Source organism: Rattus norvegicus, chromosome 1, assembly GCF_036323735.1.
Source record: "Rattus norvegicus strain BN/NHsdMcwi chromosome 1, GRCr8, whole genome shotgun sequence".
Classification (NCBI taxonomy): Eukaryota; Metazoa; Chordata; class Mammalia; order Rodentia; family Muridae; genus Rattus; species Rattus norvegicus.
The window spans coordinates 236731737-236748045 of record NC_086019.1 but is presented as its reverse complement, the minus strand read 5'-3'; the positions used below and the strand labels follow the sequence as shown (position 1 = coordinate 236748045).

Here is a 16309-nt window from a genome sequence, read left to right as displayed (position 1 = left end):
TTTGTTTTTTTGAAAATGATAATGGTGTTTGTATTAGCCTGTAATCTTTTTCTTAAACTTTTGTTACACCAGATAATGAGTTTCCTACACTATTTTCTGTTTTTCTTTCTTATTTGTGCCTTTTGTTCTATACCATACACGTTTCCTCAACTATTTCAATTTCAAAGATTTCTGTGGAATTTATGTCTTCTGTACTTTTCTCCCCCAACTTTCTTTAGGCAATTATCTGTCTAAAGTGGCCAACTGCCATTTCTGTCATATGTTTTTTGTCTTCTGCCATGTCCTTTACGTCACCCACACATAATTTTCTATTGTCAAGTCTCCTACACTGGAAAGTGTTCTAAATTAGCTATTAATCCTTGGTTCTTTATGTTTAAAGCGTTAATGCTGAAGAGTTAACAAGAAACCCGAGCTTGTATGTGTGTACCTGTGGGGGCGTGCTGGGGGTTGCCAATTGGCAGGCTTCAGCATCATGGGCACCTGTCTTTTTTTGTAGTGGTCTGCAAATACTACTAGCTCTTTAATAACTTTCCTAGCATGGTTTGATTTCTCTAGTAAGGAGGCCTCGATTTTAAGTAGGAAAGACAGAAGCCAAAGTACAGAGCAGGACTTGCTGAACTATCACTGTCTCAGCTTTAGCCTGTCACCCATCCCACCCCATGCTCCTTGGTGCCTATAACCCCTCAGTTCAATGGTATAATACACTCCTGTAGCTTACAAAGTGAAAAGGAAGGGATCTTCACCCCTTATTTAGGTTTGCCCAGGAACCCATGGCCCTTATTTCACTGTGTGTACTCTGGGGTCAGTAGTCGATCTAATTTCTCAGCCTTTTGGATTGCAGATAAAATAGGTGATTTCTGGCAGTATTTTCGGGCAGTCTGGTTAATCTTTCCAAGACATTTACTTTTTTATTTTTCAGTTCAAAGATTGGTCAGAGACATCTCTATCTTTCATTAAAGACAGAAATATTTCAAATTGTTGTTGAGTTGATTGTCCAGTGCCTTTCAAGATTACCCACCTTAAAATGGAAACTCTGTTTTTCTTTATATTAAATTCTTTGTACTCACTAGAGATGAAGGCTAACATTTGTTTCTCAATGACTTCTAAATTATAAAATCTTCATAGAAACATTTCCACTCTACCTTCCAAGCACACAAACACGTAATAAAATTTTTTTAAATTACAGTGACAAAAACTAACTTTCTAATGAAAACTTTATTTTTTATAGCTGCAATAATTTAATACATTTTCATAACAGATGGTTGGAAGACAGTCATGGAAGTTAAAGCTGAAAGAATAAAATGAAGCCAGTTTAAGAAGTATACCTTGATGGTATGAAAACAATAATACTAATCAATTATATGTATATAATGTGTTCAGAAATGTTTTATAGCTCTCTTCCTCCTGCTCCTGTTTCCTCTTGCTCTCCCCTACCCCTTTGTCCCTTCTCTCCCCATTCCCTTCCCCGCTTCTCTCCACGTGCTCATGGCCGGCCTCTCCTCTCCCCCTCCCCCTCCCCTCTTCTCTGTCCCTACTACCCTCTCAAATCCCCTTCCTATTTCCTGAATAAACTCGACTCTATACTATAAAAAAAAAGGTTTTATATATAGTACCTTAACCATTTGTAATCTTTTTTAAAAAGAACTATTTATTTATTTTATGTATATCTGTACATTGGAGCTGTTTTCAGACACACCAGGAGAGGGCATCAGATCCCATTACAGATGTGGTTGCTGAGAATTGAACTCAGGCCCTCTGGAAGAGCAGTCAGTGCTCTTAACCACTGAGCCATCTCTCCAGCCCCCCATTTATAATCTTTTGAAGACAAACTTTATTATCTCTACTTTTCCAGAGGAAAAATATAATGCAAGAAACAATGAGAACATTGTTAATGGCCACAGAACTAATAAAAGCTGACATTTGAACTGTGGTTTCAATCCTATGTTCTAAGCAACTAAACAAACATTAATTTTAAGATGACTGCTGAAGAGGTGGTAAAAACAGAGGCCCTGGAGACTAGAGGTTAATTAAGAGACCAATTTTCACTTCTGAGCATGCTTCTTGCCTACTTACAGAACGCTAGTATGACTTACTTTAGTATAACAATTAAGAATTTGTGCTACAGGCTGGAGAGATAGCTCAGCAGTTAAGAGGACTGGCTTCTCTGAGTTCAATTCCCAGCAACCACATGGTGATTCATAACCATCTGTAATGGGATCTGGTGCCCTCTCCCCTGTGCATAGTGCCAAATAGTACTGTATAGCTGCTGGTGGAGAAGCGGCATCAACGTTACACCCAGCTGTGGACTGAACGCTCACAGTTCATATCTAAACGTCAAGGCAGATGTGCCCACTGGGGCAAGAGTGGTACAACAGTTATGGAATAACCAACCAGTTCTGACTGGATTTGAGACCCATTCCCTAGGAGAGAACGCTCATGCGTGGTACTCTAAACTCAGTCAAAGAATACATTGGAAGTTTCCAGGCCCCTGGGGGCTGTTTGAGCTACTGTTTAGCTAAACAGACATGTTATGTTCATCAAATTACTTTCTAAGCATGTGCATTTATTCCCATACGATAGTGCCTTACTAGCCTTGGCAAAAGACCCCCCACCCTTCCCCCGGATTACGGATACTACAGAATTTGTAAATTGCTCAAAGTTCTGAAAGTGACTGTTGAGTGCTGAGCCCTACACAGGACATCTCTGTCAACTCTCTCTGACCAAGGCACAGAAAGGATGCAGACGGGAGAAGTGCTATTGAAAGCTGCCTGTCAGACGTGACATGGCTGTTGCATTCATGAGCTCACAGCAGCTGGGACCGACACAAGATTAGACATAACATTCTGTCACAGCTAGGAGCAGGGTTCCTGATTAACTACTGTAGCTGGGAAGAGGGGGCTATTTTCTTCAACAGTGTAATGATTGTTAAGTTGCCCTTTCTCTGTGCATAACCCAAATCTGTGCTTGGGCAAGCAACTCTAATGAAACAGAATGGGTCATAAAAGGCAGTGGAGGGGAGAAAGTCAAATAAAAGGGGATCTAATTGGGAATGAGAGCTGAACAAGAGAGGGTAAAGAAGCAGTAAATATGATTAAAATACACTATATATGTGTATGAGACTGCCAAAAACAATTTAATTTAAAGACTTGTGGGAACGACCTCATGCGTACCAACATTGTGTAAGAAGAGGCAAGGAAAGAAAACTTCTGCAGAAAGAATATTTGAGAATGCAATAGAAATTTTTCTACATTTGATTAATATATAAATATAAAGCTCCAAGAAACTGAACTTCAAGTAAAATAAATATGAAAAGGCTGAAACAGAGGTATATAATTCTCAAACTGTCAAAGAGAGTTCTGAAAGTGCTAAGACAAGTGTCTCTCTCACATATAAAGAATTCTCAACATAACTGACTTTTCCTTATCTGATTTAGGGTGGCCAGAAAGCACTAGAACAACATACTTTACAGATGAAAGAATAAAATGTTGACAGACAACAAAACACCTAGGCAAAGTATTCTTAAAAACTAGAAGGAGAAATTAAGAGGTTTAGGGATCTAAAAAAAATTAAGGAAATCTGTCATAAACAAGACACACTAACCACTAAATGAAACCTTTTGGGACGAATGAAGACAGGAAACAGTAACTCAAAGTTATATAAAAAAAAGTTTGAAAAAGGATCACTATAAAGGAAACATTAAAGCTGGAAATATGCTTCTGCTTCAGAAGAGCGCTTACTCCTGTATGATTTGAAAGACAGGTATATAAAACAATACTTATAATCTATGTCAATAATCATATAATATGTAAACATATCTCTGTGACAACAGCACCATAAAAAGGGGACAAATAAAAATACCTGGTCTGGTATCACTGATGTTCAACTGTTACTAATCCAGTAAGCAGTTACATGTGCAAGATATTAACTGCTCAGGACAACCACTGAGAAAGTAATTACAATGTACGAAGGAAACGAATCACTAGTGAATCAAAATTCACAATGAACGTTTCTAGGTAACTTCTGTAAGGTTTATTATTTTTCAAAGTGGAGCTCACTATAACTCTCATATTCAATTAACAAGAATTCCCTTTTATTTTGAGCACACATGAATCGTCTTAAGGGTCCAGTGGGGGCGCTGTAACAATCGAAAAGACTACCTAGACAACAATGCTGGGAACAACTTTGTAGAATTTAACTGTTATTTTTCTCATTTTATACACATAAGTAATTATTAAAGAAAGGCAGAAAGTAATTTAAGAGTGCCTTTCCATGTCAAAGAAGAACCTAAACTGTAAACCAGTTGATATGAAATACAATACTTCCCTCTTTCAAGACACATAAAATGAAGGCAAAAAAATGAAACTAACCTCACTTGAAAATTTTGGCATTCATGTCAACAAAGAACACTGAAAAAGTATGGTGGGGTGTAGCTATATTACTGCTCAAGTTTGTAACTGTTTTCAGGAGTAAGTTCTCTAAGACTCAAATTACACTGTGGTGGTTTGAATATGCTTGGTCCACAGGGAGCAGTACTGTTAGGAGGTATGGCCTTGTTGGAGGAAGTGTGTCATTGTGAGGCTGGGCTAAGAGACCCTCTTCCTAGCTGCCTGGAGGACAGTCTTTTCCTGATTGTCTTCAGATCAAGATGTAGAACTCTTGGCTCCTTCTCCAACACTGTGTCTGCCTGGGCACTGTGTCTGTCTGGGCACAGCCATGCTTCCTACCATGATGATAACAGATTGAACCTCTGAACCTGTAAGCCAGCCCCAATTAAATGTTGTCCTTATAAGAGTGGCCTTGCTCAGGGTGTCTGTCTCTTCTCAGCAGTGGAAACCTAACTAAGGCATACACTATTTTCAAATGTACCACAACATTATATAGAAATTTTAAATGAAGAAACTACGATCACTTTTAATGTCACTCAAACACACCCTGGAGGGTTACACCAGTGATACTGTTAACTGCTACAACACAAATTCAATAGGCTTCTGTCTGAACAAATTCTCACGGCAGGGATCTTAAATACTATTAAATATCATTTAAAGACCATAGTAACAACTGGGGTTGGGGTTTTAGCTCAGTGGTAGAGTGCTTGTCTAGTAAGCACAAGGCCCCAGGTTTGGTCCTCAGCTTCTGAAAAAAAAAAAAAAAAAGGTGGGGGGCCTGGAGAGATGGCTCAGTGGTTAAGAGCACTGACTGCTCTTCCAGAGGTCCTGAGTTCAAATCCCAGCAACCACATGGTGGCTCACAACCATCTGTAATGGGCTCTGATGCCCTCTTCTGGTGTGTCTGAAGACAGTTATAGTGTACTTATACATAAAATAAATAAATAAATATTTAAAAAAAAAACCTCTCCTCTCCTCACAAGCACTCATGAAATGCTAGTGTGACTTCTCAGGACATTCATTATTTTACTTTTTTCATTCATTTATTTTTTTTTAAAGATTTATTTATTTATTTATTATCAGTACGCTGTAGCTGTCAGACACACCAGAAGAGGGCATCGGATCTCATTACAGATGGTTGTGAGCCACCATGTGGTTGCTGGGATTTGAACTCAGGACCTCTGGAAGAGCAGTCAGGGCTCTTAACCACTGAGCCATCTCTCCAGCCCTCATTCATTTATTTTTAAATTACATTTTTTTGTGGTGCTGAGGGATCCTAAGGCCTTGTGCATGTATGCAAGTGCTCTACCACTGCTATGCCCCTGAACTCCAGACCCTGACATAACTTTACTTATTAGTATTAGAGACCTCCTCAGTACCATTTAATAACAAATGCCTTATAAATTATGCTAACTGGGCATTTATAGTAACAAACATGAATCCCAAATTTAAGATCAGTCAAGAATGTGCTAGTTTGACCTAGGGAGTTCTGGCTGTCTTACAAGCTCTGGGACTGAAAGGCTTTGCCTGTCCAACCCCAGCTCTGAAGTTCAGAATGTTCTCTTTCTCTACATCATACATTTCATCATTTGTAGACAATTCCATTGGTTTCCTTTTTATGGCAAAGGACTTATTGGGGACTGAATACAGGGCCTTATGCATGCTAAGCCATTCTTCATTACTAAGCTATACTACCATAATTATTTATCAATATGCCCATAATTAATGAGAATATTTCTGATGATTATATATTTATATATTTAAATATTTGCACAATATTTAAATGTGCTTAAATAAATATACTCCAGTGGAAAATAACTGAAAATTGCTCAAACTGACTGATGATCCTATAGGTAGTCACTTTTATTATTTTAATAGAGTAAATGGTTCCAATTTATTCAGCCAGAAAACAAATGCAAAAACGGGACAAAATACATGAAACAACTATAGACACCCAAGGGCAGGCAGAAGAATTTCAAGGCCAGCTTGGGCTACAAAGTGAGAACTTGTCACAACCAGAAAGAAACAAAGTTTTCCAGCAAAAGTCACCTTCCAGACTACCATATACAGTGGGGAAACCCAATGCTCAGGAAAACAGATTTATGAAGCAGAATAACAGAAATGTTAGAGTTACCCTGAAAAGGAGTTCTAGAAACCTTCATTCCTCTTACAACACTGGTTATTAAGCCATTCTTACATGTAACCCCAAAGCCAGACAAAGAATAAACTATTAAGGTTTTGGATATCCTGGAGGAAGCTTGTTCTGAGGAGCTACACCTTAGAGACAAGTTTAAAGCAAAGGCTAAATCCACCCTTACCAAGAATAGGACAGACAGACTGCAGATCTGTCAGGATATTTTCCAAGTTACCTGATACCCATACCAAACTTTATCGTTCTTTAACATAAAATCAGAAAACTATTCAAATGGAAAACACAAAGACCAGATATAATAGCATGCTGATTACTATACTGGACTATACATGTATAGTAATAGTATGTAGATCATACTAAGGATGATGTCAGTATCCAAACTAAAGTTACTAGACATGTGATATGACCCAGGATTTCTACACATGGGTTTTAATTTACTGAAGAGATATAGGACAAGTGGAGAGTAGAGATGGATTATAATCTAAAAAACCAAAATTCACATTTTAAAATTATACTTCTCATAGTCTAGTTTTTCAAATAAAATGTATCACTGATTGCTGGAATGTGTAAAGTGTACTATGGGAATGTACAGAGAATTAATGACTTCTTGAATACAAAGGACAAAAATACTGCTCTCAACTCAAGAGCCAGGCCAGACAGCATGCTCACATTGTACTAATGGGCTCTCTCCAGTGAGTGGCAGGAGGCAATGGTATGGTTTAAACAAGATGAAGTTGAAGCTTAACCACTGAACCACTTAAATTGGTTTAATCACAGAAAGGTAAGCTTGGCACTCACAAAAGGATCAGCTATAGACTTTGCCTACTTATATACGGCAAAGTTAAAGGTGGAGAGAACATGGAGCACAGAAACAAAACAAAGCAACCTCCCCACAACAACTAGAAAACACTTAAGGACTATAACTGAGAATGCCAACTTAACCTCACCGACAAATTCATGGAACAGATAGCATAATAGTTCCACCTATCAGATGAGTAAAATGGAGCTAAAAAATAAAAGCAACATAAATAATCCTAAAACCTACGGAAAACCACAAGACATTTTATATAGGGGAAAGGCAAGTAAATTATATATTTAAATCATGTAGAGGTAAATTATAAGAAAATATAATAATCCAGAAAAAAAGTTTCAAGTTACAAACTAAGAAAGTCTGTTAGGATTCGGAGGCAATGGATGGCATGGCCGAAGTGGACTGTATAGATGGGTGGACTACGGTGTGCACGAAAAGGGAGAGTGCATCAATTCTAGTACATGCTAGTTCTCTGGGCAGGAGAGAACTAACTGGTTTTATACTTTTCCAGGATTAAGTTACTTTAAAAAAAAATCACAACATAGTATTTCATTTTTATAGTTAACTACTCAAAAACATCCCTTCTGACTAATTACAAATTCTTTGTTAGGACCTACAACTTCCAATATTTTCTCATTTATTGCAAAATGTCATTCCCCTAAGTGTTGTATTCCCCACAAACTCTTTAAGATCCTTTTGCATGCCGTCTTCTCAGTGAGGATTCGATTTCAAGCTGTAGTCCCTCCTCATTCCCTAACCCTGCTTTATTTGCCTGCATAACACACAATGTGTTTATTACCAAGCTGCCCTGGGCCCCACCCCACTGTTACACCCCTAGAAGCTAAAATACTTCCTAGAGACTTTTATTTTTTTTTATTTTATTTTATTTTTTTTTTTGGTTCTTTTTTTCGGAGCTGGGGACCGAACCCAGGGCCTTGCGCTTCCTAGGTAAGCGCTCTACCACTGAGCTAAATCCCCAGCCCCGAGACTTTTATTTTTAAAAAAGGAAAAATTACAAGTGAGCACACAGTCCTACTGACTTAAGCTGCTAGCAGAAGTAGTGATCGTAACACCAGCAGCATGCAGGTTCCAGGAGCTGGTCAGATCTTCTAATAATTCTATCAGTCTCTGCATTCAGATGGCACCATTGGGATGCGGCTATGACAAGAGGAGTTTCTGAATTATGTAATAATAATTTAACCATCCTAATAATAAACAGTGTATTCATAAATGGTACAAATACAGTGTATTCATAAATGGATGTATGATGCACACAAAGTTCAGTTAGAAGTCACAAATGTAACTCTACAGAATAGATACATGCTAAAATCAAACTATACATAGAAGTTTTGAGATGCTCAAAGAGAAACATTTTTAAGACCACTATCATCTATTCCCCAAATAACAAGATATCTATTAGAAGGAAGAAAAATTAGTTAAAAATCTTCTCTCTCAAAACCTATCATCCATGACTTATTATCAATAATAAGAAAAGGTATAAAAATGTGCCATCAAAACGTTTTCAATAATGGATAGTAGTCCCATAAAATTAAAACAGGGTGGAAAATCCCCATAGGTTAGTGATATTGCAGCCATTGTTAACAGGAAGCACAACACACTTACCAGGCCTCTGTGGTGCTGCTGATGTTAATATAAACAAGCTTGCTGAGTTGAATGGAAGTGAAGTTCCTGGTGTTGATATCTTTAGATATCAAAACTGTGCTCATAAAAAATGTAAAGGCAAAAAGACACCTTTCCCATTTTTAGATACATATAGATACACAAATACCATTGTACGATGGTACAAATTGCGTGTAGTTTCAGCACAGTGACATGCTGTGCATGTTTGCAACTGCAGCTGTAACAGCTGTAGATCCATACACTGTAACACCTACATTTCTAGATGTTTGTTCTGTAACGTTCTGACTAATGAAGTGCTCTAAGGACCCATTTCTCAGATGTGTCCTTGTTTCACGATGATACATGACTGTCAATGGATCTTGATGAAACTCTGGTGCACATAACTAATTCTGCTCTCTTTTGTCCTCTACATGTGAAATGAGTGAGTGGATACTTCTGGCCACAATGTAGATCTCTTCTGCAAAAAAACAGCTGAAATTTTGGAGATAAAGGGTTGATAAGAACAATTGTTAATCTCTTTCCAACTAGTACTAACTCACTGACAGTGAACTGGTAAGAAGTTTCACATATCTGATGAAATGTGTTAGAAAGAGATAGGTAAAGCAAAATAAGGTTAGAACGTTAATAGCGATTGTTAATAGTTTAATTGCTGAAGTTATTTTCATTATGAAGAATAAGAATTACAAGAAATTTCAAAATCTCCTACACTCATATTTAAGCACAGTTAATTAAATGAATTCAAATATAATTATTTCTGATTTATCTGTGGCAAATCTGAAGATGTAAAGCACAACACTAAAGCCATTACCAGTCTGCATACTGGCGTGGGTAAAGGTGAAGAGATATTTTAAAGTAAGATGGATTTTATAAAGATACAAAAGATTAAACAGAATATCAAAGGATAAATAACATTGGAGATGGAAGGAGTTTTTTTAATAAGATGGCCACGGTTGTTGTGGACTGACTCCCTGCGTGTACACAAATGCTAGAAACACTAGGTGGAAGCTATTAAGCACGCCAACATCTAAGCTATGTGCTCAGCTGGAGCGTAATGGAAACGATAAACGATAAACATCTGAGGTTAAGATGCTGTCATGTAATACAGGAAAGCTGAGATGCTCCAGAAACAAAGTTCATGTGAGGAACTCCTGGGATGTAGAGAAGTGAAACAAGAGACAGTGCTATGTCTACAACTGACTGTCGACCTCTACCTTCAAGATGATCACCAACCCTTTGCATTCGCTTTTTCTATTCCTTACTCCTCAGATAAGCCTTAAGTAGATTGCTGTATGAAGCACAAACAAGGTTGAAGCAGTGTGATGTCAGAGGCTAAGTAGTACACGCTGGGGACTATGCCATCTCTGACCCAGCTCTCGCCTGTGACGGCATCAGCTTGGATGACGGGGGTTTTGTGTGCAGCAGTCTGTATGACAGACATCTTTAATTAAGTGTTTACAATGGCACGCGTGACAATACTGAAAAAACCATTTTCCCCTGCTCTTTCCTCTAACCCTTATATGATCACAAGTTTTCAGGTTTTAAACGTGAACTCGTACAATTAGAAGAAAATTACTTTTGATACCATTTTACAAACGGTTTCGTCAGAAAACTTACTAAAATAAGCAACTCTGGAAAGTACTGGCATACACAAATGCACATCAGACTGGCCTTAGTCAACCAAACTGTATTTGTACCAGTAATTCATAGAGTAGTTACTACAAGTTATATTCTGGCAAATAAAAAGATTATATGTGTATTTTTTCCTAGGGCTTTTTTTGAGCTTATTTTAAACATTTTTTGAGAAACTCATACAAGATGATTAAATTTACATCACTCCTGCTCCGCTCTCCCCTTCCATCTCCTCCCATGTCTCACCCACGCCAAAACCATAGCCACAGCTTCTCAATTATTATGGCTTAGTGCACATGCACCCTATCGTGTACGTGTGCGTGAGCAGGGGTGGGCACTGGGACTGGAATCCTCTGCTGGAGCCTGCTCTTGTAGGGAACTGATTCCCCCTTCTCAGCACCCCCGACCTGTAGTTCTTCTCTAGGGCAGGATCTTATGGGATTCCCCATGCCAGCTGGTACTGTTCTTGTGCCAGTCTTGTTCCTCAGCTAGAGTGCTGAGAGTTTCTGGGTGCATTCCCCTGTCATAGCTAACAGCAGACATCCTGGCTGTCCATGGTGATTTTTTTCTGATTCTTACACACATTTTAATGTTATCATTAAATTATTTTTTTTTCCGGAGCTGGGAACCGAACCCAGGGCCTTGCGCTTCCTAGGCAAGCGCGCTACCACTGAGCTAAATCCCCAACCCTAAATTATTTTTTTACAAGTGTGTTTTACCTATGTGAAAATACTGATTATGGAAAGGTGAATACCACACAAAGTGCTGTGCTTGGTTAGCTTTATATCCAGCTGCTATGCTAGACTCATTTGGGAAGAGGGACCCTCTGCTGTGGAGATGCCCTTACCAGTCTGCCCTGTAGACAAGCCTGTCAGGCATTTTCATGGTTGGTTACTGATGAGGGAGGTATAGTTTATCATGACATGCAACCTGTACACAGGCAGTCCTGGATGGTATAAGAAAGCAGGCTGAGTAAGCCATGATGAGCAAGCTAGTAAACAGCATTGTTCTTATGGCTTCTGCTTCAGTTCCTGCCCTTAATCCCCTTCCTGATAGACTATAATTAGGACATGAAAACTGAAATAAACCATTTCCTCTCCGAGTAGCTTTTAGTTATGATGTTTTATCAAAGAAACACAAACCCTAACTAATATAATTATCTTTTTTCCATTGAAAGGTTAATCAATTGGCTAGCTATATTTCTCTCTCAAAAGAAAAAAAAAAAAACCCAAAACAAAAAACCAAACCAAAAAACTCCAAAACACAAAAATCCTACAAATCAGGGAGTAACCAAACACCTAAACGACATATTAAAAGCTGAAATTGAAATTTTTTAATGCAAAACAAAACAAAGCACCAAATCCTTGGGTTCATTTAAGAGAGCCAGCTCCATCTATACTAACCCAGGAGTCGCGCTCTTGACTCCAGGTCTAACAACTGCACTCGGTACATTAACTCCAAGTTGGCTTTCTCCAGTTTCTCATTCATGAATACAGATCATATTTCAGCTTACTCTATTACATAAAACTTTTCTTAAGTTATTTTATTTACAATGTGAACTCTGAAAAGTTCAGTGATGTTAACTGGACAATAAGCTAGGCAGAAACTGCTTTATAGGAAAGAAAAGTCCAAAATGTCACCATCTTGTGTGTCAAAATGTGTGTTGGTCAGAGGAGCCAAGTTGCCTAAGCTGACTAGCCAACAAGCTCCAGCAAGCTCCAGCAAGCTCTGCCTGTTTTCACTTCCCCAGCCCAGGATGACAAGCATGTGCCACCATGCCTGGCATAACTTTTATGTGGGTTATGGGGACTGACCTTAGGCCTTCCGTGACTGAGCCACCTTTCTGGCCTAAAACTGCAGTATCTGCTCACATTAGAAGAAATTCATCTATAGGTGTGGAATAATGTGCAAACTAAATGTGAAGTCAGAACATTATGCTAATACGACTATTGGTGTGCTACGGTGTTTGTCTAGTATAAACAATTATAAACAGCTCAGTACAACTACAAATTGGGACAATCCTTAGAGTATTACAGTGTCAGGCACATTTACTTCATACCACTGGTTTTCTTTGCATAACTGGGCCTAGTCATCTTCAGTAAGGTCATTTTAATATATACATATATTTATATATAATTTAATATATTATATAATGCATATATATCTATATTTTAGAATATATTTTGACATTGTTTAATATTATATATCAATATATAGATATATCATCTATTAATATATTATACATTATAATATATATATTTAAGGCTCTTTGAATCTTTTCAGCAGTTTCCTCTGGATCATATTGGCAGCAATCTCTCATGTAACATCAAGTAAACTTCTGACATATAGGTAGATTGCCCCCAGAAGAAAAGATGTATTTTATAACTATATGTTGTTTTATTTAAAAGTTTATATAAATGCTCTGGAGGAGATGTGCAAACTGCAATGGTAGTTTAAAGATAAGGAGCAAAGTCCATGTTCCCCCGAAGTTGAGCTGGGAGGCAGCAACTGTGTGTCTTCCCTATGTGTGTATAAGGAACAGGCAGAGGAGCCTGGCATGGACCAAGTCTTGTCCCCCCTTTATGGTATCCCTCAGCTCTCCCTTCTAACAAAGACTAGAGAGTATCTGATGAAGCATGTCAGTAGCAAGTCTGAAGCCGAAGACCCACAACACTCAGTGTTCCTTGACTTAACTACATATTTCTTAAATTTAAAAAATGACTGCTCAAAGACTAGTAATTTCTGAAGCACCGTTTTAGAAATGCTGGCAACTTAACGACTTTAGATAACCCCAAAGTACAATGTTTTTTAAAAAAATATTAAGCATGCAAGCCATGTATTAAAAGAATAAAAGTCAATAGACTTACTTGGGATACACTGGTTCATAAAGGTATTTATCCCCTCTTGAAGATGTAATATGAAAAAACAAGATGTAGCCATTTGCTGTCTGAAAGAGAATTTTATTAATCATGAATTAGAATGCTGTAACTGTCATCTAAGGCTTTAATTTTTACAGGACTAGTCTCTTTATATATGTAAGTTGACTTTTAATATAAGCCATTTAAAAAGTGTTCAACAAATGTTAAAAATATTTTATAAACTATGTAGCTGAAATCAACAGTTTGTAGAACACTGTGGACATGAACATTCTAAAACAACTGGACAGGCGAGTACTGTGGAAAACACACGGCACTCTTTGAATGCTACAAACGTGTGGCAAATAAGTGTGGTTGTAAGTTTGAAAAGCTTATAACCAAGTAGTAAAAGCATAAATTGTCTAATTGTACCCCCAAACTATCGTTTATCAAAATAAATTTATATAGTTAAAAATAAAAAAATTAATCCCTTACTATAAGACATACTGTGAGATACTAGGAAAAATAGTAAGAGCAAATCTTGACAATTCAAAATATAAACATCAGCTAACTAAAGTCAATCTCTAATTTCCAAGATAAGAATATTGGAAGTTGGGGTTGGGGATTTAGCTCAGTGGTAGAGCGCTTGCCTAGCAAGTGCAAAGGCCCTGGGTTCCGTCCCCAGCTCTGAAAAAAAGAAAAAAGAAAAAGAAAAAAGAAAAAAAAAAGAATATTGGAAGTTCAAATACGAACATCTAAATTTCTAAAGTAACTAAATATTATAAAAATAGAAAATGTATTTTTAAAAAAATGTAGTTTTGGGTGACTGAAGCAGGTTTCTGCCCATCTTGGGCGCCCCTAAGAGATTCTAGCTCAAAAATAAAACTAAACAACAACAAAAATACAAACAATACAAAAACAGTGTTGTATTATATGACCATGGTATACATCCGATTTACAAAGCTCGAACAACCACCTTACATTTATATAAATATGTTAAAAACTATGTCTCATTGCTCTTAGAGGAATTTTTCAGTATTAAATCAAGCAATAAAGTGGCAGTTCTTCCTCTAAACTTCTTTACCAGAGCACTGAATTTCTACCAACTCAGAGGCAAGTGAAGATGAATCCAAAGTAGAAACAATCCAAACCAAAGAAATCATCCAGGGTTTCCTATTTCTCTCCATTACTAGCTTCCTGTTTTTCAGTTAATGGAATGAAAGGAAACGGATTTCCCAGGACAGCCATGGTTTGCTTTTAACTATATCGTATCCTTCTGTAATATAATCTCAACAACTAGTTTAACTTACTAGGATATTAAAGAAGAAAATAAAGATTGTTCAGGAAAGATTATCTTTCATTTTTTTTCACGGCAATTTTACATTCTTGTGGTAGGAAAACAAAAGGCTAATGCTTCTAATCAAACCACAGCAAAAGTCATAAATACATCCTACCCTATACAGAATCATATCTTGTAAATCTTTACTGCCACACCTCATTGGGCAGGAAAGGCAAAAAGAATGGTCAGTTCTTAAGATGGTAACGTTAACATATAAATACTGTCTGGAAAAATCAGTCACTCAAAGGTCAAAATATTCAACACTTCAGACACTCAAATGCTAATACAATACACAGCAAAGTAATAAACCATACACAGGACTATAATGTCAATGAGAATAAAACATCACTTTGTACTAGCATTTCATCTAATATGATACTGAAAAGACAAATATTTACTATTTGATAATTTGTATCAATCACTTTAAATAAGTATTTCAGACTTTTGTGTATAACAAACAACATACTTTTAAATCTCAATGACATCTACTACTGATATTTCATAAACAGTTCTGCCTTTGAACAAATTTTAAAGTCTTAGTAATATATGCTGTCCCTTTAATAGTCACTAAATCTGTTACTGTGCACTATTATAATGACCTTTCTCTCCATGACTCTCAAATTATATAAAGAAAGCATGTAACCATTGCTTAATCTTTTCAGATATCAGTCTTAATTGCCTCTGATAACATCCATATATACAACCATTCAAAATTCACTGTTCTCTTCAAATAACTACGAAAGAGCAGACTGAAATATCTAAATTCTTCATATAGATCTGTAAATTCTATTTTCATTTTCAAAGTCTTTATTATACATGTTTAGAATAAGAAAACACATAAATCACAAATTATACTGTTCTCCCAAGATAATATGTACTAATTGTGCATACAGACATCAACAAACAAATGGAAAGTGGTATGATAACAAGCTTGCTGAAATAAGGGTGATAAACATTTATCAAAAATTATTACTCCTCGTTAGGCATGGTGACACACAGCTTTAATCTCAACAATGGGGAGACAGCATCAAGCAGATCTCCGTGTGGCTGAGACCAACCTAGTCTGCATGGAAGGTTCTGAGGCCCTGGCTCAGAGAATGAGTGTATCCTAAGCCAGCAAGATGGCTCGCCGGTTAAATGTACTTGCTGCCAAACCTAATAACCTGAATTTGGTCCCTAGGCCCTCATGGTAGAAGGAGAAAACAGACTCCTGCCATTTGTTCTCTGGTCTCCACACATGCTCTGTAAGCACATCCCCACCATGCTCTACAGTTCAAGGAAATTTCCCCACAGGCTATCTCCATTGATTACATGCTACCTGTAATATACAGGGACTCCATGAATGTTGAACAAGAAAATGAATGTATCTCGATTTCTCTTATATCTATAAAAGTTGCAATAAGTTAAATAATTTAATGCTAATACTTCAATGTAATCTAATTTATAAGTTTCCATTATACGAAATATTTTTTTCTTTGGTGTGTGTGTGTGTGTGTG

The 16309-nt window shown here is 37.1% G+C and overlaps 1 protein-coding gene across 4 annotated transcripts in view; it reads right to left on the bottom strand.

The window, feature by feature from the left end:
* Ric1 (RIC1 homolog, RAB6A GEF complex partner 1) overlaps window positions 1-16309 on the bottom strand; it is a 99199-nt gene that overhangs the window by 50054 nt on the left and 32836 nt on the right. For 3 of the 4 annotated variants that reach the window (NM_001427735.1, XM_006231255.5, XM_006231256.5), the window contains 1 exon segment: window positions 13486-13565. The exons of the other annotated variant lie outside the window; for it this stretch is intronic. In NM_001427735.1, the coding sequence (NP_001414664.1) occupies window positions 13486-13565 (80 nt within the window). 4 annotated transcript variants of the gene reach the window in all.